The 24297-nt window shown below is 43.7% G+C and overlaps 1 protein-coding gene across 2 annotated transcripts in view; it reads left to right on the top strand.

Annotated features, from left to right (window-relative positions):
* The window catches only part of ABHD2 (abhydrolase domain containing 2, acylglycerol lipase), a 99865-nt gene that overhangs the window by 1059 nt on the left and 74509 nt on the right, over positions 1–24297 (top strand). For both annotated transcript variants that reach the window (XM_045561729.1, XM_045561730.1), the window contains exons 2-3: positions 20470–20564; positions 23212–23411. In XM_045561729.1, the coding sequence (XP_045417685.1) occupies positions 23218–23411 (194 nt within the window). In that variant the 5' untranslated portion in view covers positions 20470–20564; positions 23212–23217. The remainder of the gene's footprint in view (positions 1–20469; positions 20565–23211; positions 23412–24297) is intronic.

Here is a 24297-nt window from a genome sequence, read left to right as displayed (position 1 = left end):
TTAGCCACTGTGAAACTCTTTAATTTGAACTATCAAGGACGCCTCTCTGTCTTCCCAGTTCCTCTATTTTGGTTACTCCACCTCCAGTTTGACAGTTTCACCTGCATTCTGGTAACCAAATCCAAAGGCAGGTTCCAAGAACAGGCTCAGAAGAGGGACCTGGAGAGACTGCAGGTTTGGCAGAGTCAATGTGGTCTGTGCCCAGAGCTTTTCGAGGGCCATTTCATTACAACTACGTTAAACAGAGTCCAAAAGAGGAACCATCTATTCCTCCCGGAATAGAGAGGACACAATCATCTTCTACAGGTCAGGAGGCAGAGAAAGAATGTTAACACAACTTGCTGCCTGTTTTAGGATGAATTAACCTTTCCACAGCCAGTCAGAAGGCAGACCAGTCCATATAGTGCTGATTGTCAGCATGGCCTTGTGACATTTTATAGCTGAAGAAACCTTAGATAAATCTCACCTAATGCAGTCTCCTCAATGCGCAGGTGAGGAAACTGAGGCCTTGGACAGTCACAGGGCTTGCTGGTTATCACAGAGCCATGACTAAGGGTTGATCTCTTGATCTTAGCTCTAGCCATAGCATGACATTTCACTTCCAGCTTAGTTCTCTCACTCTTGGTGTTTAAGTTGTAGGGGAGCCCAGAGAGGTTAGGATACAGATTTTGGTGTCTGAGTGCCTGGGTTTGAATCCTAAGCCCTGTCTCTTACTAGCTGTATAACCTTGGGCAAGTTATCTAACCTCTCTGTGCCTCTGTTTCCTTACCTATGAAACAGGAATAATAATGGTAGTTATGTTAGAAGGTTGTTTTGAGGAGTGCGTGAGTGAGTTACTGTATCTGAAGCATTTAGAACAGTGCCTGGCACATAGTAGCCACTATAGCTTTGCTAAATGCAATGTTCTGCTGCCTTCTTACACAGTTTTTCTTCTTATCCACCACCTAATATTTTCTGTCAGGAGCTAATTTTTTCCCCTGCCTCTTCCCCCCCTACTTCATTAAATATATTCCAGATTTTCTTTTAATACAATCTGCAGGGGTTTCCAAGTCACACTGCACACTGGCTTACTTATTTTTCTGTCTTTCACTGATACAGGTAATTCAGTATCTCTGTTACTTTCCCCCTTATAGTTACACTCTTTTTAGACTCCAAATCTTTTTTATTCTCTTTAAAAAGGGAGGGAGAAAATCCATCAAAGAGATAAACAAAGTCCCTGATGATACCAGTCTCTACAGTGTCATTCCAAATATGTATTCCCTCTGTTCAACCCTCCTCCTCAGTGGTCAGTGTGATGCAGCTGGATTCTAAATGGAGGAACATTTTTAGATTAAGATTTCATGAGCCACTGTATTAAGTGCTTTTCGGAAGTTCGGGGATCATGTGTCAAATGCATTTAAGCAAGTTACTTAGTCATTGGAGTAGAGGAGCACCAGCCGTGCCTGAAGAAAGAAAAACAAAAGCTGTTCCTTGCTGGTGATCTAGCCTGTTCAAGGTTTATCTGCGTCTTTCCTGTTCTTTTCCAGAGCTTGAAATAAACCAGACGGCAAGTGCAATGGAAGGGTCTTTTTCTCTCGATTTGTCCAGCGTAGTTCCCATTCTTCCCTTTTCACTTTCACCTTCAGTTCCTTCATCACTTTCATGGTGACAGATACCCACTCTCAGTTTCCCAGCCAATTCCCTTTTGGCGGAAAGATGCCTGTCACCTTTAGTTTTTGCAAGAATCCAGTCACCTCTGGTTTTCCCTTCTCTGTTTTTGTCTGTTTTCTGGATTGAACCAAAGATTATCACTATTCATTGAATGGCTCCTTCTTTTGCTTCATTTTTCTTAAGAGTTGATTCTGAGTTTTGCTTTTCTGTGTGGGCTATTCTAGAGATCAGCCATTTTAGAATAGTAGTTTTTGCTTCTTTGCTTGTGTATTAATATGGACCCGTTTTTCTCTGCCTTGCTCTCTTCTCATAACATTTTGGCAGAAGAGTTTCTGATTCACTGTTATTTCTTGCTTCGTCCACTTACACCTTCCTCCTGGCCCACAAACAGTATAGTGGTTCCCACTGTCATTCCCAGAGCATAAAACAATTTCTTTGGTCCTGAGGAAGATAGGGACAAAGCCCGTCTTATTTTTTGCCTGAAATCTGGCTTTTTGAAAAGCCCTGGCAGACAGTCACTTCCAATATATTGGAATTCCATGTGGCAGAATTTCTGCCATGACCTACTGCTTACAGTATTCTGATTTTTATTGCTTTGTGGGTTTTGAGTACTCCATGACCAATTTAAGAGTTGAAGCATGAGGTGTCTAAGCCTTCCTGTTTCATCTACCTGTTTCATTGTGCTAAACTGTCCCCAGGAACAGACAATGAAAGTACAGGGAGCCTCTTGATGTGGTCTGGTGTTAGGATTTTACAGTAGCTTTTCATGGTCCAGACTTTTTGGCAAGGGCATGATTAGGACATTTTAACTTCTGTGCTACTGTTTCTGTATTGACCCCATAGAAATGGTGACATTATCTCCCTCAGGGATCATTTTCAAATCTGCAGATTTATGTTTGCTGTTTTGGTTCCAGGGCAATGTGATATTGTATTAAATGCCCTCTGTTTATAAAATGGCTGGTGTGGACACATGCTGGGCCCTACTGTTACCCATGGAGCCTGTGCATGGGGCCAAGTGGGTGAAGGGCTTGCTACACGCTGACCCGTTCTCTAATGTTTTGCAATAGCTTAGTAGCAAACAGGTAAAGAGCTTATTAGAGAATTGGAAAATTGGTACCCTTGGGTTTACCTGGTTTCTGATTTTCTTTTGTTGTCAGTAAGTGGAAGTTCATTACAAGTGAGCATCTCGTGTATGCCAGGAACACAGTTGACCAGATTACAAGTGTGTTTGGTTTGTCGCAAGTGAAGACTATTTTTGTTTTTAAATTGTTTTGACTTAAACTTTTCTAAAATTTTAATGGTTTTAATTCAAATTTTATTTTTTAAAAAATACGTAATACATTCACATGATGAAAGAAAATATTTGAAAGGCACAAAAGGTTAACTAGTAAATACATCTCTGTCTACCGGACCCCTGCCACCTAGTTCTGTTCCTCAGAGACAGCCAGCGTTACTGATTTCTTCATCCGCTAGAGGTGGTCCATGCACTTCCAAAATATTTTATGCATCTATAAGCAAATTCATTGTGAATATTCTGCACACCCCCCTTTTTACGCAAATGGTAGTGCACTACATACGTGCTATTTGGAACCTTGCTTTTTTTCACTTATTATTTCTTGGCAGTATGAAAAGAGCTTCCACGTCATGCATTATGAAGGCCGTCTATTTTAGATATCTGCTTGCTGTTTCTAAAGATGCTAAAAACCAGTCTTATTTAGGCAGCAGCTTCGCATGGAGATCTGAAAGCATTTTGTGGATATTTAGGGGCAAACATTTTTCTTCTCTCTGTCCTGCAGCTCTAAGCCTGAGTGAGGTAGAGAGCTTCCCCAAAGGTCACCCTCTGAAGGGAGAACTGGGACACTGGAGAACAAGGAATGTGATTGGACCTTGGGCCCTTTGCCTTGCCCTCTGGACAGGACGTGCTGGAATTGCCAGGAGAAGTTTGCTGTTTTCTCTGGTCTCCAGAGAAGCCTCCTGGCCTCCCTACTGCCTCTCAGCCTGTCTCCTGTGCCACACCACTATTTGTCCTCACCTTGGGCGTCAGGGAAGACACCTGCCCTGCCTGCATCACAGCACTTCCTGTTTGGGTAGCTTTATTAATTGTCCCACCCCTTCTTTTCTCTCACCCAAGTTCAAACCAGGGAAGCTGCTCCTCTGTAAAGTGTCTTTCCCAAACCCATGCAAGGTTTTTGTTGCTCTCTTTGCAGGTATTTCCGAAGAGCTCCAATTCACTTCACCACTTCCAGGGTGGGACCCAGCCTTGTTAACAAACAAAGGCTTTCACTGATGCTGACTTAAGAAGAGAGCTTTCAGGGCTCTTCATATTTGAATTTTCTGTGACTACGCTTGTGTTTTAAATAACCACACTGATTTAAACGTGGTCTTATAATCTTCCGTGGCCCCCAGATCTTGCCTCTTGGTTTTTTTTTCTCTTTACTTTGCATGTGCCTTGACCTTCATCTTGCTTTTATTTACCACTGAGTCTGATTTACAGTCACCTTGAAATTGAATTGAATCGTCAAGATATCAGTCTGCTAGTCTAATCTAGAGTCATTACTTTCTGATCTTAGCTCATTGCTGGGGGCCACGTTATTACTCAGTTGTACCATAGACACTGTATTATGTAACACGAGGGGAGGGAGGTGGTGTTATAAGTTACACTTTTTTTAGTTTCTCTTGGATAAAAGAGATGGAAGCTTTGAAAAATTGCCCCTATTTGTGCCCAATCACTGTAGGCATGGATTTGTGTACCATTAGTCATGCCAGTGAGGGCAGTGAAAAACAAAAATCAGAAAGTCAACATAGGATTGCCAAATTTTAGTTTTTTCAAATAAGGAAATACAAAAGTCCTGTCATTTCTCTCATCATTATCATTTCATTTAAGAAGAGATATTGGCCAGGCGCGGTGGCTCACGCCTGTAATCCTAGCACTTTGGGAGATCAAGACAGGAGGATCCCTTTAGGTCAGGAGTCCGAGACCAGCCTGAGCAAGAGCGAGACCCCGTCTCTACTAAAAATAGAAAAATTAGCTGGGTGTGTTGGCATGCGCCTGTAGTCCCAACTACTCGGGAGGCTGAGGCAGGAGGATTGCTTGAGCCCAGGAGTTTGAGGTTGCTGTGAGCTAGGCTGACACCATGGCACTCTAACCTGGGCAACAAAGCCAGACTCTGTCTCAAAAAAAAAAAAAAAAGAGCTATTTTACCACCAAAAATGTGGTAAGATCAGTGTCTCAGAATAAAGAACACTTTCTGAACAGGACGAATGTAGCTTGATAAAAAGGTTGAGTTGTTGGCCATTGAATTATGGCATTTGGGAAGGCCTAAAGTAGAGGATTCTATTCAAGGAGTGGTTCCACTTTTTCAGTTTCCTTAAACAGTACTGGCTACTCTCTTGCTGGGAAACCAGGCCATTCATTTGGTCCAGCTAACTTAGCAGTAGCAGTAGCATCATTTGGTAGGGTTTTGTGCCTAGGTTTTTAGGTGGTGCAAACCATACAATGTCGATATGCAATTATAACATCTTTTTGTGTGTGTGTGTGAGCCAAGGTCTTGCTCTGTTGCCCGGGCTAGAGAGCACTGGCATCATTATGGCTCACTGCAACCTCAAACTTCTGGGCTCAAGCTATATCCTCCTGCCTCAGCCTCCCAAGTAGCTGGGACTGCAGGCATGCAACACCATGCCCTGCTAATTTTTTTTATTTTTTGTTGAGACAGGGTCTTGCTGTTGCCCAGGCTGTTCTTGAACTCCTGGGCTCAGGCAATCTTCCCACCTCAGCTTCCCAAAGTGGTAGGATTATAGATGTGACCTACCATGTCCAGCTGATAGCATCTTTTAGTGATATAAACTTATATTGGAAATTGTTCTTTGACTCTAGGGGGGGTCTGGATTTGTTTTGAAGTGCCATGTTATAGTTCTTTGAGGACTGAGGAGTGGGAGGAGGCTGAGAGGCAGGACCTCAGCGACTTGCTGGAATTAAGTAAGGCCCTTTGGGGTATTTATACATCAGTCCTTTTGAAGAACGTGCTTAAACTTATTAAATTCATGATTTAGTATGTCAGGTGACAGCACAGATTGTTCCTAAGATATAATGTGACTTCTCATCCAAGTCCCCATGGCACTTTTTGCCCTTCTCCTGTGCACCGTCATATTCACTTTGTGTGATGGCTTTCCCAGTCCAGGACTAAGGTTATATTCTTGAGGTTCCTTGAGTTCTCATTAGATTAAGAACACTCAGACTTTTTGGTTTCATGTTAATGACAACTGGAAATATTTTAAGGCCAGGCCTGGTGGCTCATGCCTGTCATCCTAGCACTTTGGGAGGCCAAGGTGGGAAGATTGCTTGAGGCCAGGAGTTCCAGATCAGCATGAGCAACACCGTGAGACCCCATCTCTACAAAAAAAACAGAAAAATTAGTTTGACGTGGTGGTGCCTCTTTATAGTCCCAGTTACTCAGGAGGCTGAGACAGGAGGATCCCTGGAGCCCAGGAGTTTGAGGTTGCAGTGAGCTATGATTGTACCACTGTCTAGCCTGGATGATAGAGCAAGACCGTTTCTCAAAAAAAAAAAAAAAAAAAAAAAAGCCTATTCTGGAATGTTGGGATACCTAATTATGATATCAAGGTCTACCCACACAACCCCCACTCCCATCTCCTCCCCCTCCCTCTCCCCCTCCCCCTCCCTCTCCCCATTTGTGTATGAATTTCTGATGAGTTGGAGCCAGGTAAACCCCACTATAGAGAGAAATACAGAGATGGATGTAGCGCAGAAAAGACATGATAGCATCAAGCAAAGTGAAATGACTTGACATTGTTATCAGACATTTCAGGTTTGAAAAATGGTATCAGTCTCCTTACATTAATGTAGTTCATCTGAATTTTACTGTTTGAGTAATTTTATTTGTGTTTATTTGTAAATTTGTTTTGGTTTCCATAAGTTTTACATAAAAGTGCTAAAGGGAGTTTATGCTAATTTTTATGTTTGTACATTTAAAAGAATATTAAATAATAATGGGATAAAAGTAATTCAATTGAAATTTGAGAATCAAATACAAAATAATTTAATTAGGGGGATCTGGCAGGACTAGTTTTTCCCCTTAGAGGGGGCCATTTGGCACCTGAGTTTGAAACACCCCATTGCAAGAATCTAAGCTCTGTGAGGCGGACAGAGGTTTCCGTCATATTTGTGTCATGCCCAGCTCCTTTCCATGTGCTGAACATTTTAGAAATAGTAGTTGAGTTGAAGAGTTAGTTGACATCATTGGTTTTCTGCCTTGAGGTCCTCTTTGTTCAACCCTGGTGATTTGGAGAACTTGGGAAACACTCCCAAGGATAACGACAAAAATTATGTATAGGTTTGGGAAAGACACTTCTCGGAGGAGTAGTGTGCATTGTCACACTCATTTGCATATGCAACCAACACTTACTGTCCACACTAATGAAAGGAAGCCCTCCAAAAGTAATTTCTCTGGTTCTTTTAGTTTGTTTATTTTTGGAGTGAGTGATAAAGTTTTCTTACTGATAGCTGCATGACCTAAACACTTGCCAGAATTGCAGCAGCTACCAGCAGCCTGGAGCTTATTTGCCACAGGTGACTTACCTGCTCAGGGACAATGGGGGCTTGACTGCAGCTGAAAATTGGTGGTGCACTTGGACCACACTGACTACCAAGACAATTTGTCCTGTTGCTGAATAGCTTTTGTTAGTTTTTCATTATGGAAATTTTAAGATCTACGGTTTGCATAGTGTACTCCCCATGCCCCACATGCCCATCACCAGCTTTACAGCAATCAACCCATGACCCTCCTGAGTCCTTTGTTCTGCCAGCCACTTCCCCAGCCCACGTTAATTTTGAAGTGGTGCCCAAACATTATATAGTTGCATCTAGAAATATTTCTGTGATATCTCTTAAAGATCCATTGAACATCCATTATTAATCTTTGAAAATTTAACAATTATTCTTTAATATCAGCAAATATATGGTCGTCGTTCAAGTTTCTAATTGTTTAAAAATGTCATAAGTATTTGTCTTCTTAATTTTCTTAATTTTTCTGAATCAGGATTCAAACAAGGATCACACATTGTGATTGGTTGTTCTGCCATCTATGTCACTTTTAACTACAGGTCCTCTTTCTTTTCTTTTCTTCTTTTCCCTGCAATTTGTTGGAGGAACTGGGCAATTTGTCCAGTAGAGATATTTATTTACCTTTGAACAGGTAATACATTCACGTGGTATAACATTTAAAAGGTATAATGCAGTAAAGAATGAAAAACCTTCCTTTCAAGAAGCAATGAATATTACTAGTATCTTGTGTGTATTTAAGAGGTATTTTATGCATGTCCCAGAAAATGTTGTGGGCATCTATATCTTTTTTCCATTTTATGAAACTGCCAGTAGATTGTGCATGTTGTTCTGCTCCTTGCTTTATTCACCTAACATGGAATGATGCATTTAGCACATTTCTGCATGTATTGTTTGGCATCCTATTAACTTTTCTCATGTATCTAATTATATCATTACTGCTTCCTGAAAATTGAGGAAAACGCAATATTCCTAGGATCGTGTGATTGCACTGGAGTCTGCAGAGCTGGGAAATGTTCATTTTTTAAATTTGTTCAGGAAGCATTTATTCAGCCCTTCCTCTGCTGGATGCCATGCCAGGCCTCTGCCCTAAGCATCTTCCCTGGTGCCTGGACACTGTGCCCCACCATCAGCCTAGAGGAGGCTTTCTGCAAATGCTTGCTGAGTCTCTAGCCCCTTGCAGCTCCCTGTACGGCCTGAACTGTATGTACTCACATTGTAGACTTTAGCTTCTCAGGTTCCAAATACCCTGGCTGCATTTCCCTCCTCTATTTTGATAATGTAAATAAAGTGCTCATTCATTCTTGTCAATGACATTGACAAATGTACCCTTCTAAATAGTGGGATGATGGAAAGTGCCAAGTAGATTATAGCCCAGGATATTTTTCCCAATTCAGGAAACATAGTCCCTTTCCCTCAGTCTATCATTAATGTCATCTATCAGTCTATTTATTGATTCTACATAGAATGCTGGACGTTGCACTGAAATTGCAAGAGAAATTGTGACTTTGACACCAACAAACTTATAAGAGGAATGCAAATTTCTTTAAGTCTCTCTTTGGATGGGAAGAGGCCTTATAGAGCACCTGTCCATGGGGCTGAAGTGGTTGGAATCCCTCCAGCTCTGTGAGGGGCCTCTCGGATACATGGGTGCCTTGTTTCTCTGTATTCCTAGAGCCTTACCCAGGCCCTGGCACAGGGAGGGCCCCAGGCCTCAGTTTCCTTGCTCGCATTAATAAGTCACATAGCTGTTGTGAGTACCGAATGAGGTAATGTCTGAGGACATACTTTGTAAGTAGTAAATTATGTACTTGGTCTCCACGGTCAGCACAAGTGCATTTTGTGACATGTTTGAGGGGTAAATGAGGTAATGTATTAAAAATCACAAACGTTTGATAAACTGTGGAGCTACACTAATAGGGAAATTTTTTTATCATCTAGTTTTGTTCCTTCATTTAGCAATATAGTAATTTAAAGATAATGGTATCAGAGCTAAAGAGCAATACTAGATCCTAGGATAAGAGGCTTAGATCCCTAATGTGTGGTCCACAGATTTCATATTTTGCCTGAGTAGCTGGTTGAGAAGCTAACGGTCTGGAATAGGGGAGGGAACGTGTGTGTGAGAACTCCAGGCGTTACCTGTAGAAAGTGCTTTAGTTGAGTTGATAGTGGCTGTTCATGGGCAAGTCAGAGGCCAGACAAACCAGACTTGAGGACCTGGACATTTGGCTTTGGACTAGGATTCTCTAGCCTTGGTGGATGGATGAAGTGAATCCTTCCTTGGCCTTCTCTGCTGAGCATACCACTGCCAGATTTACAATGTGTTTGTGTTATTAATTTTTATTGTAATAGCAGGATGCTCTGGTGTAGGGTGCGTGACCTATACTATCTCGCTTATGCCTCACAATGACTCTTCAAGGAAGGCCTTAATATCCCCATTTAATGCGTAAGGAGACTAACGTGCCAAGACGTTAAGAAACTTGCCCAACACAACAGTAAGTTCTATAGCTGCGATTCATCCAGGTCTGTCTGTCCCCAAAGCCTGCAAGTAGCCTCTCTACCTGGCCATCAGTTCACACCAACATAAAACATCTCAATGTATCAAAAATCTTTGTAATACCAGTTGTTCTGACCTATTTCCACAAACTTGTTTTCAAAATACTACAGATATTTGAGGAAGGATTTTTCCATTTTCCTTAGTGTTAAAAAGGAACCTTATTTTATTATATAACTCCACCAACCCCTTGATGGAGGTTAACCTAGGATTAATTGCATTCAAATTTATATTTTCAGCATCAAATAAGCTCATGTCAGTTGGAAAACACCATACACAATTTCGTTGCATTGGATGTGTTGGAGGAGTAGCAGAAATCATGAGTCTTCTAATGGTCTTTCAGTTGATTCATCTGAATACCGGCAATCAGTGGGTAGATTTCCTTCAACCCTCTCTTTGGGGGTCTTTCCTTCTGTGAAAACAGGCTACCTAGAACAGCCTGATTTCACTTTGAATTGTCTTTATTTGTGAGACAGCAGTTTCTGGAGTAGATTTGTAACTCTTTGAGCCTAGTAAAATGTTCTTTAGACAAATGGGGAAAAGGGGAAAAGAAATATGGCATGGGACAGACCATCCTCTGAGCGATGCAAAGTGGAAACTTTCACTGGATAGTTATTTGCCTGAACTTTGAGATGTTCTTCAAAATATCCAAAAGCTGCTGACAGCCCAGGTGATACTGAGCTTTCTCTTTTTATGCCCGGAGGTGTGGCAGTTACTCATAAGGCCTTACCTTTCCGCCTAATGTAATAGATAATGTAATGTAATCTGATAAGAAACTTCTGTTCAGAGGATCACGATGGTGATGCTTTAGGCTAATGCTTTTCCCACAGACTCAATCAGTAAATATTTACAGAATGCCCATTACATGCTCAGCACGTTAAATTCAAATTTGTGTAGAACTGAAACATGATAATTGAATTAGAAGTACATAGACCAGAATCCCCAACAGAAATTAAAGAGGCCAGGCTAGCACTCTGGGAGGCGGAGGTGGGAGAATCTCTTGAGATCAGGAGTTTGAGAGCAGCCTGAGCAAGAGTGAGACCTCGTCTCTACCAAAAATAGAAAAATTGGCTGGGTGTGGTGGCCCAGGCCTGTGGTCCCAGGTGCTCGGGAGGCTGAGGCAGGAGGATCGCTTGAGCCCAGGGGTTTGAGGCTGCAGTGAGCTATGTATGATGCCACTGCACTACAGCCAAGGCAACAGAGTGAGACTCTGTCTCAAAAGAAAGAAAGAAAAAAGAAATTAAAGAGATATGAATCATCATTTTTATGTAGAGATGAGACTAGAAAATGTTCTAGTTATGAAAGAGTACTTACTAAATGTGTAGGTAGGAAATGGTATGATTTTTAGGGCCTGGAAGGGATGGGCCCCAGTGAAGATTTTTGTTTAGTTCAGCAGGTTGCACAAAACTACGTGGATGCTTTTGAGGGCTTGCAGGGTTGCTCCAGTGGCGAATGACGGTGATTTTCTAACATAGCCATGAGTCAGGGTTCATGTAGCCAAGTAAATGCTTCTCCCACCTACATCCTCACGTCAGTCCCTCATGACCAACACAATGTGCACAGCCTAAGGCCCACGGCCAAGGCAGCACATGTGTGGCACCATCTTCCAGGCTGACATCTGGAATTCCCCTCGTAAGTGGAGTGCTGGAGCTTTGTTCCTCAGTGACTCACTGCCCCTCCTCCCAAACCACCCCCCTGTCCTGTCCGCCGGTCTCCTGCCTGCCCAGCATCCTTGGGCCTTGGCTCATCTGTGAGCCCAGCCGGATGTCTGCATCCACCCCTCCTTCTCACCTTCTTTTCTGTTGCATCTCTTCTGTGGTTCCCCAGCTATGAGTTTACCTCTTTCTTCTTTCTGCCTCCTTTGTTTGAATTCCTCTGGTATTTATAGTTGGTACTTCAGAGTTTAGTATGTAATTATATATGGATTTGTGTATATCTTCTTCATTCGTAAATGAAGAGGACAGAACCCACTGAAAAAGTGTCAGTACCACTGGGGTAATGTTTTGCAAACTATACCTTCCTTCTGACGTTCCAGTCGGCTCTCTGTAGGTACCAAAGGCATCAGCTTCATTCTAACCTCTGTGGGGGCTATGAAAGAAGTATAGTGCATGGCATCCATGAAATAATTAGCCCCAGTGGTGGGGCTGGCTCGTTCAGCACCAGATACGGTGACTATCTCACAACACGCTTTTATTTTTAGCCCAAGGGCCTGAGCGCAAATCAGTCCTCCATATTTATCTGCATTTAGTTGGTAGCACTGGTGTTCTAAGACTTGGTCACGATGGAATCCATGTGACCTCCAAGCCTGCTGCTCTAAACTGGCAGGAGATCCTGTTTCTACCCACAGCATCTGAGATATTTATAAAACAGAAATAAGTAAAGCAGGCCTTAAAGTCTTGTGCACACTGTATACTATTGTCCTTAGAACCTTCTCTCAGTCTTGGAAGGGCAAGGTGTCCAGAGCTTTTGCTGCTGTCTAGCCCAGTGTTACAGAGTCAGTTGGCTGAGCGCTGAGAGGAGCTCTTGCTCCCAGCTGACAGGGTTTGTCAGGAGAGAGCCACAGAGCTGGGAGAGGAGTAAGTCTCTCCTTTGGGGAAGCTGGGGGGATTGGCCCGTTGTTCAGGGTTCCCACAGATCTACTTCTTGCCGCCTGCCATGGTGAAACGCAAGATCATCAGTGTTAGAACAGGCTGCACGTGTTGATGCACTCATTACGGGCCCAAGAGTGTGTTACCCCAGTGTTCATACTATGCTCTGTTTTGGCACCGGGGGCCTTGGGAAAACAGAACGCTCAGGAACGGGGGGACTCCCAGCTGTTTTTATTCTCTCATTAACTGAGAGTAGCTGTAAGTCCTTTTCTGTTGCAGCTCCGGGTGAAACTGTCTTCGCCTGCCCTGGCGAGTCCATGGGGTCAGTGGTTCTGCACTCAAGGGCTGTGCCAGCCCACCCCAGCACCGTGTCCTCCCTCTGGGAGCCTGTTGGCAGACACGGAAGGGTAGGTGGGATCTGTACCATGCCCAGGACATGCCCTGGAAGTTTCTTTGGTACAATAAATCTGGAGATGCTGTTCTCATCAGTAGTACCCCTCTCTTAAAAATTCCAGTAAACTAGGCACTTGAGTTTGTTGGGTTCTGGTAAACTGAGATTTTGCTTTTGGTATTTATAGAATTTAATTACAGTATAGGTTTTTTTCTTTAATTTTTTTTTTTTTTTTTTTGAGACAGAGTGTCACTTTGTTGCCCTGGCTAGAGTGAGTGCCATGGCGTCAGCCTAGCTCACAGCAACCTCAGACTCCTGGGCTCAAGCGATCCTACTGCCTCAGCCTCCCGAGTAGCTGGGACTACAGGCATGCACCACCATGCCCGGCTAATTTTTTCTATATATATTTTAGTTGGCCAGATAATTTCTTTGTATTTTTAGTAGAGATGGGGTCTCGCTCTTGCTCAGGCTGGTCTCGAACTCCTGACCTGCAGCGATCCACCCACCTCGGCCTCCGAGAGTGCTAGGATTACAGGCATGATTACAGCCACCGCACCCGGCTTTCTTTAATATTAATACAAAGCTTAGAGCAATCAAATCTCACTGTTTAAGGTGCCTGTTCTCTTAGAAAATGGAAAATCTCCACAGAGGAAAACACTTGGGTTATGATTTTTTTGTTTGTTTTCAGGTATGGACTGAATGGTTTCTCGGTGGTAAGGAATACAGTTTTGCCTGTGATTTTACTAAGTGCTTTCCCACTGGTTGTCTCGTAGAAAGCCCTGCTCTTTCTGCAGGGTTATTTGCGAATGGGAAGGGCCAGCTTCCCTCCGGTATCTTAGCAGGTACATGTAAAAGTGCTCCGTTAGCTGTACGTGTTGCACTGGTGACTCAGTCTCCAGATATTTCTAGTTTGGTGACTCTCTTTTGTGGAAACTTGTGGGTCAGCAGCCATTCCTGACATTTAAGTGTAAGGTCTACGTTTTCCTGCCTTGGGTAACTTTCCTCTTCCTGGGAACTTGTAGGCTATTTTCTGAAATTCCAGCAGGTTAAGTGTGTGACCTCATGGCTTTGTGGAGGAATATGGTTAAATAAAACTGTTGTCACGTGAGTTTGCTTGCACAAAAAGGCAATTTCAAGGTCCTAATCTGAACGCAACTGAGGACAACGTTACCATTAACTTATTTAAGTATCTGTGAATTCCTCCACTTCCGCTTTACCAAATTGTGTGTGACTGCAGGCAGTCCCTTCACCTAGTAGGACCTGATTTGTAAGAGATGGACTAGATCACCAAGAGGCTTCTCCTTCCTTGTTGCTTCCATTCTCCCTGCCACCAGCCACTTGTCAGGTGTGGTGACCCACTCCTGACCTTCTAGGGTGGCCCCCTGGCTTAAGGTGCTGAACAAAAGCATCTTAGCTTTTGTGATTAATCTTAGCTCAGTGATTAATGTTCAGAAACAAATGTCTCTTGGCATCTCTTGAAAACATGACTGGCCCTATCGTTGCCAGGGCTTTCCTGTCACTTCCAGTATGTGATGGTGGTGGGAGAGGTGTCTGTCAAAACCCGGAGTACGTGAGCACCCCTGAGACTCCGTCCCACACAGCTCTCTGCGGGAGGACACAGGCCTAGACCAACATGGATGTGCCTGGCATTGTTTTTAAATACTCTGTCTGTGTTAATGTGTTCGGATAATACATAATATGTAACATGTTACACATGGTGGCCAGAGGGATTAAGGAACTTGCCCAAGAACAAGCACTGTAGCTGGATTTCACACTGGCCAGCTCACTGCAGGACTGGAACCTAAACAGAAGCCATGCCTTCAACCAGATTGGAATGGGAACAGAGAGATCCTTTAGGGGTTTGGTTTGGTTTGCTTTGGGTTTTTTTGAGAGGTATTTGCCGTGGGACCCACATAAGTTTGGAAGCTTGTTATGATAGGTCCTTTTGGGTTGTAAGGAAGAAAGACCCCCACAGGTGTCTCCATCTCTGGGCTTCCTCACTTTGCTGTAACTATCAGGAAAGGAAAGGATGGTTCTGACAGCTGGATCATGGAGGCAAAAAAGCCAAACCAGTGAATATCTGTTTGCAGAATATAGTTTGCATTGTACTAACAAGTAGTCTATGGATGTTCCTGTCAGAGAGTTGACCTTGACCTGAACTGGTTGGAGCTTGGCTGAGTAACAAGGGTTCTGTCTTTCAAAAGGTCCTTCAGCCTCTAAAGGAAGGAGTGTGGAGCTACTGAGTCATGAGAGGCAATCTGGGCATATTCTCTCACAGTTCCAGAAGCTACCAGTTTGAAATCAAGGGGTCAGCAAGATTGGTTCCGCTTTTGAGCTCTGAGAGCAAGTCTGTTCCACGCCTGTCTCCCAGCTTCTGGTGTTGCTGGCAGTCCTTGGCGTTCCCTGGCTGTAGACACATCACTCCGCTCTCTACTTCCATCTTCACGTGGCCTTCTCCCCCGTGTGTCTGTGTCTCAGTGTCCAAATTTCCCTCTTCTTACAGGGACACCCTGGGGTTATGGTGTTAGGACCTCCTCTAACCAGTATGACCCCATTTTAACTTGATTATATCAGCAAAGACCTGATTTCCAAAAAGGTCACATTCACAGGTTCTAAGTAGACGTGAATTTTGGGGGGTGGGGGGACATCATTCAACTCACTACACCAGATAATGGGTTTTCTGTGTCTGAGGTCTCTGCTCAATTTGTTCTTTCTTCACTGTAAGTTTTGTATTGTCAGTGAATATTGATATTCCAAGGCTGCCCATGCAGGTGGGATAAATATGATGAAATTATTGGCATAAATGGCATAGCTGAAAATATATAACTAATTTATTTAAAGAAATAAAGGCTGTGAGGGTTGTTGGTTCTTATGAATTTTATTGTATAACAGTCTATGAAGTAGGCTGGAAAACAGGGGCCATTTTCTGTTACAAAGTGCAGCAATAGTTTTTTCCTGTGCTCTTTGGCCAAGGGCTGCAATTCTATCCCTAGAATCTCAGACATTTTCACCTGAAAGAGACCTTTGGTATCATCTACTTCTAATCTAACCCTCTCATATTACAGATGGGGTCTTTAGGATTCAAAAAGTTAAGTGACTTGTTCAAGGTCACCAGCCAGGAAGGGGCACAGCAGACATGGGGACCCATGTCTCAGAGCCCCCAGACTGGAGCTTCTCAGCACAGTGGCCTGTTTCTCTCTGCGTCTGTGCCTCCTTCTTAAAATAAGGCTCTCAGCAGGGAGAGCAGTGAGAGTCGTCATGGGAGGCATAGCCCAGGTCTTCACCACCGGTGGAAATACCAGTCAAGCATGTCTTAACCACCAGGGACAATGCTAGAGTTCCTTTAATGACGAGATATTGGGCATCTAGCAACACCTTGGGTTCCTTTGTTAGTGTAGAGAACATAAATAGAATTCTGACTACATTCAATCGCAGTCATAAAATGGTGGGGGAGGTGTGGGGCTGCTGAGGAAGGATTGCTAGGTACCTAGGAAGCCCAGCCCATCGTGGAGGTGGAGCCAAGGTGGGGGTGGGCATGGGGAGAGCTTCCTCCTCCATATATCCAGCCCTCTTGCCTTTCTGTGTTACTTCTTTTCCCTATCTAGTTGCCTGATGTTCATTTTAACTGGATTTCACCTGCCTAGAAAAGGAAGAGGGGCTCATGAAATAATGCAATGAAATCTGAGTTTGCTATGTCTAGAACAAGTTCAGAATATTAATATTTAGTGGCAGGTCAAACTTAGAAAGAAAGAATACCATAAAATAAAATGTAGCGAGATTAGTTAAAATGAATGTGAAGAGTTTTTGTTTTAAAATTGCCTGTTAATTCCTGGTTTAATATTTAGATATGTATGTACTGTGCACACACACACACATACTTACACACGCTTCTAAATCCTATACAGTCATCCTTCTATATCCATGGGGGACTGGTTCCAAGACCCCTGAGGATACCAAAATCCAAGGAAGCTCAAGTCCCTGATATAAAATGATGGAGTGTTTGCGTATAATCTATGCACATCCTCCTGTATACTTTAAATCATCTCTAGATTATTTATAATCCATAAGATGTAAATGCTATATAAATAGTTGTTATAGTATATTGATTTTATTTTAAAATTGTGTTATTTTTTATTGTTGTATTGTTATTTTTTCCAAATATTGTGCATCCGAGGTTGGTTGACTCTGCAGATAAGGAAGGCCAACTGTACTTCACTCACTAAGGCCAGGTTCTAGATCTAGGTGCTCCGTAATTCCTTCCCTAGTTAATTCTTTCCTGGACTAATTATTCTCGTCTTCGAGTTTCTAAAGTACATATAGTCTTAACATAAACTTCTTTTCTCCCCAGTTAAAATGAGAATTCTACTTAACTGCTGTCTGCAAAATGCTGGGCACATGAGAGGTAGTCAGGTCCTTAGTCCTGCTGAAACTCAAGCGTGGTGTCCCCAGGGACGTGCAGGAGGACTGGCCTGCTCCTCAGGACGTCAGGCTAGAGCCTTGGACAAGGCTGCACATTTGGACCACAGTAATTATAAATCTCTCCTAGGATTGCCTTCCCTGAGTTGAATTGAATTTTAAAACCTTGGCATTTTTCAAGGGTTGAGGAAATTAATTCTCTACTGCATTTGCTATTAAAAAAAAGTTGTGGGAGGACACTGTCTATCACATCACTCAAGGCCCCTTATATAAAGTCCTGCATTTTTTTTTAATAATTCTGTGGCAAAAAAAAAAAAAGCCCTGTTTCTGTTGAGTATCTGTCATGCTTCTGGAAATAAGAGCACAATATATGTTAGCTTTCTTTCCATTTTAGAGAACCATAGGCTGACGGGGTTTTCCTTTTTCCCCTGACAGTCAGAAAGCTCAGAGACATTCTAAGCTTAATCACATACACACTTGTTATGTATGTTGACATATGTATTTTCCTTGTCCAGGGTTTTAAAATTTCTTCTTAAATTTCCATAGTTGCTATTTTAAAGCTTTTTTTTGTAATGACAAAAATATTTATAGTCATTGTGAATTTTGGAAAATAGAAAAAAAAGTGAAATTGCCAATGCTCTATAACCCAGGCATTTTAGCATCCATAAAGATTTGGGTATATAATATTTCCTTCAGTTTCATTAGAAATTGCAGAGTAAAAGAGTCTAGAAGTCACAGTGGCTTCGTCTGTTTATTCTCTCATGTAAAAGAAATCCTGAGACAAGCAGTCTAGATCTGATATAATGGCTCCATGAAGCTGTCAGGGACTCAGACATCTGTCTTTCTACTCTGCTGTCCTCTTAATGGGGCTCCTAGTGTGACCTCAAGGTCACTTCATGGCCCAAGACGGCTGTTGGAGGTCCAGCCGTATTGTCTGCATCCCAGGGATGCAGGAAGGGAAAGGGGCAGAAGGGTTAACTTCCTGCCTTTTAAGGAGCCTCCCCAGAAATCAGACCAGCCCCTCCAGAATCGAGTCACATGGAGTCACATAGCTGCAAGGGAGGCTGGGGTATGAAGTATTTTTCAGCTAGGCAAATTTCCCAGGTTTCTGTTACTAAAAATGAAGGGGAAATTTACTATTGGGAGGCAAGCAGCAGTCTGCCCGTTTCCGAGTCTTCCTCTATGCATGCATACTCAGTAAGGGTGTTTCACTGAAGCCATCTCAGATAGTTTGTGGAAAGAGTTAAAGTGTAAATAAATATCAATGTATTAGTAAATATCAATAAATAAAAGGTACTATATCTTGTTATCCTATGAACTTTGCCACTCTGCCTTTCCATAATTTTCTCTATGAGTTTATCATTTATACATATACTGATAATATATTTTTTGAATATTCAGTCAGTACAGACTTATCCAGGGCTAGAAGGGACCTTAGATGGTTTTCTGCGAAGGTTGCATTCACATGCTTACTGGGATCATTCAGGTACCATAAGTGATTAAACTGGGCCAGGGTCAGTGTTGAGCACAGGAATAGGGAGCGGTGGAGACTGTGGCAACCCGGAGAGAGCATGCTCCGTCTAAAGGAGGTGGCCGCTGCTCAGCTCCACTCATTCTTGCCACGTGAGAATGCTGACTCTGTCTTGCAAATCTTTTGATTTTGTTTTCAAGAGAAACCAGAAATCTAGCTTTTTGTCTGAAATCTCCTGGTGTTTATAACTAATAAATTCAATTTTTTTTAAATGCCAGCTAAATGCAGAGTCGACCCAGGGCTGCCAGTTTAGGATCTTTGATCTGGTCCATGCCCCGTTTTTCATTTGGCAGCAATCCTGGCGAGGTCGAGTGGCCTGTGATGCAGCCGGAGACTTTGCTCTTTGGGCCCCTCCTCATCACAGCTTGGTCCTCTGTGACTGATTTGTCTCAGAATAGGAAAAGGTAGTAAGAATCTGAAGTGGGCAAGACTACTCCGAAGGTTAATAGATTCTGTCCTTCAGCTGGCTTTCGTTTTCTTCTTAGGTCATTTTGGTGTGGTAGAATCAGAAGAAACCTGGGCTGAATCCCAGCTCTGCTGTTTGCAGCTGTGTGACTCGGGCAAGCCCTGGTGTCGTGTGTGTGTGTGTGTGTGTGTGTGTGTGTTTCCTGCACTGTCTGTGTTCCCGCTCGCTCGCTCCTCTCTTTCTCTGCTCTTCTGCCTTCAAGCAGCACAGTGTGGTGCTTAAGAGGAAGGTCTCTGTGGCCAGATACAAATCCTGGCTTTTCTACCTGATGGCTGTGTGACCTTGGGCGAGTTATGCCTCAGTTTCCTCCTCTGTAAAATGGGGTAGGAATAGCTTCTACCTCCCAGGGTGTGGGAAGGATTAAATGAGTTAGCGCATGTCAAGTTTGAAGAACAGAGCTCGGCACATACACAGTGCTGCATAAACTTTGGCTATTTCCCCCATATTCTCTTTTTTGCTTCTTCTGCTGCTTTGGAAGCCATAGATCCATTAGCAGGTTCCCACAGTAGGCTTGGCTCTGGTCCCTGGTCTCACAGTGAGCACTTTTAGCTCCTGGTGCCCCTAAGCAGCCAGCCTCTGGCCCTCAGTCTGGACCGAGACCTGGCAGGCAATGCGACCCCCCACCCATTGCTTTGGGCCCTGTTCTGTTTCTGGTATCTTGGTTTTTGTTTGTTTGCGTGTGTGTATGTTTTTTTGTTTTTGAGACAGGGTCTTGCTGTGTTGCCCAGGCTAATCTCAAACTCCTGGGCTCAAGCAGTCCTCCCTCTCAGCCTTCCAAGTAGCTGAGACTACAGGCGTGAGCCACCTGGTTTGGTACCTTGGTTTTGATACCATCTGTGCCCTTTTACTTTTCTCAGCTCATTTTTTTTCTGTAATTGCTATATGTTTCGAAGAGAACGAATGAGTCAACTGGCTGGACTGTCTTGATGCAGAGCTTTGCTAGGTTATTTCATTGGTCACATAGGGATGATACCTGTCCTGTTAGGCGTTTCTGAATATTAGTTGTGGGATGAAGGGTAAAAGCAGCGTGAGTTTGCTCTAGCCAGAATTATGAACGCAGCAGAGAACTTGTCCTGGAAACCAGAGAGAGCCTGTCAGTCTTGGTGGATTCACGAAGCCTCCCCCAGCAGACTTGTTGAAATGGCCAAATGGCCAAGAGTGTGGCATACATGTTAATTAAAGAAATTGTCTTTTTCCCTAAAGATTTTAAATACAGAGGAACTTAGACTGTGCTGTGTTTCAATTAAACTGCTTCTTTCTCATTCTTTAAAACATCACTATTCAATTCTTTTCAGCTTTTAGGTTAATTTGAAAAAGAGATCTGACCAGCCCAGCTGTACAACTCTTCAAGAAAAGTTCCCATTTGCAGTGAGAAGAATAAGTGACATAGGTATGTGTTGCTAAGACTCTTATTTTTGCTTCTCTCTGCTCCCCCTTATGTAGGAAACAGTGAACAGAAGTGGGAAGGGAAGGACCTGTTTATTTTATTTCTTTAGTTCATTAAGTCTACTCTAGGCCAACAGGAAAACTTGTAAAAACCACTTACTGCATTGCCCTGTTATCTTTCCAACAAAGGTGACAAGGAAGAACTTCTATTTAAGTTCCATATTACCAGCCTATAGTCAGAGAAACTTTGGAATTTCTGATGGATTTTGGTTTTGGCCCTCCACTACTAAGTGGAGATTTAAAAATCTGTATTTGCCTCATTGTGGATATCTGTTTAACATCAGTTTGGCACACGTGGCTTGCTGCTCCCACAGGTGAGGGATGGTAGGTGCAGGGTAAACCCATCCAGCATCTCAGTGCAGCGCCGTGTGCTTTTGTAGGCCACAGGCCCCGCTGAGAACCTGATTAAAACTGCACACCCTCTCCACAGAAAACCGCACATGTGCACACTTTCACTTATGATTTCAGGAGGGTCTTGGACCGTAGAATCCCGTAGGGCTGTGATCCCCAGTGCCTAGGCTGTGGACCGGCACCAGTCCTGGTCCGTGGCCTGTTAGGGACTGGGCTGCATGACAGGAGGCGAGTGGTGGATGACTGAGCAAAGCTTCGTCTGTATCTGCAGCCGCTCCCCCTCACTCGCGCTGCTGCCCGAGCTCCTGTCAGACCAGCGGTGGCATTAGATTCTCACAGGAGCCCGAGCCCTACTGTAAACTGCGTGGAGGGACCCAGGTTGCGCCCTCCTTATGGGACTCTAATGCCTGGTGATCTGAGGTGGAGCTGAGGTGGTGATGCTAGCGCTGGGGAGCAGCTGCAAATACAGATTATCATTAACAGAGGTTAATAATGTAATAATAATAGAAATAAAGTGCACAGTAAACATAATACATTTGAATCATCCCCAAACCATCCCCCTGCCCCCCTGCCCTGGTTTATGGAAAAATCATCACTCATGAAACCGGTCCTTGGTGCCAAAAAGGTTGGGGACCGCTGCCATAGGGAACCCACAGACCCCAAGTGAAGGATCCTTGCTTCAGGGGGTTACAGGCAGCTTTCAGGGGATGTCACCAGGAGTGAGGTGACACATCATCAGAAGTTAAGTTTTAAGAAAACTGTTTGCTGGTAAAAGTTCTGTGTAGCTGAGAGTATATTCTGAGGTCTAGCCTTGATTTGAAATTGTGTCAGGTAAGTTTTTAAAAATTGCTTTCTTGCCGTGATAGTGGAAGGCTAGTTAAGGAAGTGTGATCTTCAATTTCCTTTCCTCACTGAGTTGGGAACCTTTGCCCGAGATTGTCTGCAGTGTACTCAGGCTCTCTCTTTGCCAAAGTCACCTTGATTTTAGAAAAGAGTTTTTGAGTCCTCTCAGGACTTGCTGTAGGCCTCAGGAGAGTTCAGTCAGTTACATCCCAAACGCGTTTTTTGGAGATTGTTTTGTCCTGCTAGTTGGACACGCTGGCTACCAGAGCTCGCGTGGTGACTGTTTTTAGCAGAGGCTACTTGAAACCATTCCAGGGGCAGCTGTTGCCATAGCTACCTTGGCTGTGAGAGTTACCATTTTCTCTTTTTTGTTAGCTTGTGGCTTCCCTGGTTTTTAAGGTAATAGCTGATGTTCTGTTTTCTGCTGAGCAGCTAAGAAAATACTGGATTTTTATTGATGTTGCTTTTGTTGTTATGGATGTTGGGTTTTATATGTTTGGAGTAGGATGTGTGTGTGTGTGTGTATGTGTGTTGTATATAAGATAAAGCTGCTTCAAAAGATGTATATTAGAGCAAAATAATAATATTTTTATATATAATAATAAATTTGGTCTCCTATAATATTAGGAGAGCAAAAGCCAAAAATATGTATACATTTGCTGTACTCCAATTTTAAATTTTGGTCTAGTGGTTGAATTTAGTCCACTTTTAGCCTAATTTTGCACTAATGGCTACAGCTGGGTAGCTTCTGCAGGAAAAAAAAATGGCTGAGCTCATTTCACACTGCCTGAAACCTCTGGAGCCAGGACCGCTGCAACCTGGGCTGAGTTGGAACTGGACTCAGCCCCAGGGCGCCTTTGTGGAACAGATGGCGGGTCAGGCTGAGGTTGCTTTATCTCAGCCTGCTCTGAAAATAACAGGGCAGGGCCAGCAGGCAGCAGCCACACCTGGTGGCACCAGCTATCCCATTCTATATTTCTGTCCAAGGCTGTAAACACAACACTTAACACACACCTGGTGCACCAGGTGCAGATTAAGTCTACAGAGGGATTTGAGGTGGCCTGTTAACAGAAAGCAAAGTGCTTCCCTGGTCCTACTCCTGCCTCTCAAGAGGACACGATTCTCAGCATTTGCTTAGCTTGGAAATGCTCGTGAGATTATAAAAGGCAAACAACACAGCACTCGGTTTATCAGCGCTCAGGACTGCGTATGGTTTGGGTGGCTGCCAGTCTGTTAGTGGCTGTTCGGGGCTGATGGTGTCTTCCTGGGAGGACCCTGTGGCACATCTGAATCATGGCATGCCATTGCTGGCATTGTCTCTTAGCAGGACACACCTCTGAAGTGGCGGGGGTGGTGGCTTCACCCTGCCTCACTGTACATGTGCCTGTGCTCCCCAGATCAAGATGAATGCCATGCTGGAGACCCCCGAGCTCCCGGCTGTGTTCGACGGGGTGAAGCTGGCCGCAGTGGCTGCCGTGCTGTACGTGATCGTCCGGTGTTTGAACCTGAAGAGCCCCACAGCCCCGCCTGACCTCTACTTCCAGGACTCAGGGCTCTCGCGCTTCCTGCTCAAGTCCTGTCCTCTTCTGACCAAAGAGTGAGTAGACCTCATGCCCTCTGTATGCCCACCTGCTGATCCGCTTGGCTTTGTGCGATGTTCAGAGAAGATCCTCTCACATTGTGTCCTCAAGGCATCAATGGAAAATGGCGTCATTGGTGTTAAAATAGCCACAGTCTTGATAGCAGTCTGGCATTTGAATGCTGGAGGGTAGGAGAGAGTCAGATCTTTGTTGCCTGGAGACATCCCTTCCCCTACAGCACGGTGTCATCATGCATGACAAGGACTTTTTAAAAAACAGTCGTCATTTTTGGGTAGATATAGAAAACTAGGACAATATTCTGTCCTTTAGCAAATGCCCTGTTGCCAGTTCTAGGACAGAGAAACCATCCTTGCCCAGAGTAATAAATAAGCAAAACAGCACAGGCCTATTAGTTGGATACTCTCCATCTGCCTTACTGGAAAACGTACTGAGGTTAGCTATAGAATGCACTCAAAGAGAGTGCTTTGGTCCAAGCTTTTTCCTCCATCTTGGCTTCACCTCTCACCTCTCTTTTTGGGGCTGGCTACACTGGCTGAATAATTCTTTCCTAAGAGCAGACAAATGGGCAACAGAGACATCTGAGAGTTTGGGTTCTGTCTGTCTAGTTGTCTAGGTAATGTTCACATGCTGTTGGCAAGGGTGAAGGGCACCCACCTTGGGCTCTGGGTGTTTTGGGTGCTCATGTGCAGTTTTCTCACATGCTGCTCATGTGCAGTTTGTCACATGTGACAGTGATGCCATAACCCCAAGTCAAGAGAAACGTTGCCTAATAGTGGTAGAGTGCCATGTACAACATAATGTCATCATATTGAATTTGGAACTGCCCCTGCTGAGGGGACATTTCATTACAGTGGGTCCACCACCAGGCACAAGACCAAGGAC

The sequence above is a fragment of the Lemur catta genome, chromosome 9 (assembly GCF_020740605.2).
Source record: "Lemur catta isolate mLemCat1 chromosome 9, mLemCat1.pri, whole genome shotgun sequence".
Taxonomy (NCBI): Eukaryota; Metazoa; Chordata; class Mammalia; order Primates; family Lemuridae; genus Lemur; species Lemur catta.
This window is presented reverse-complemented; position numbering and strand designations above follow the sequence as displayed.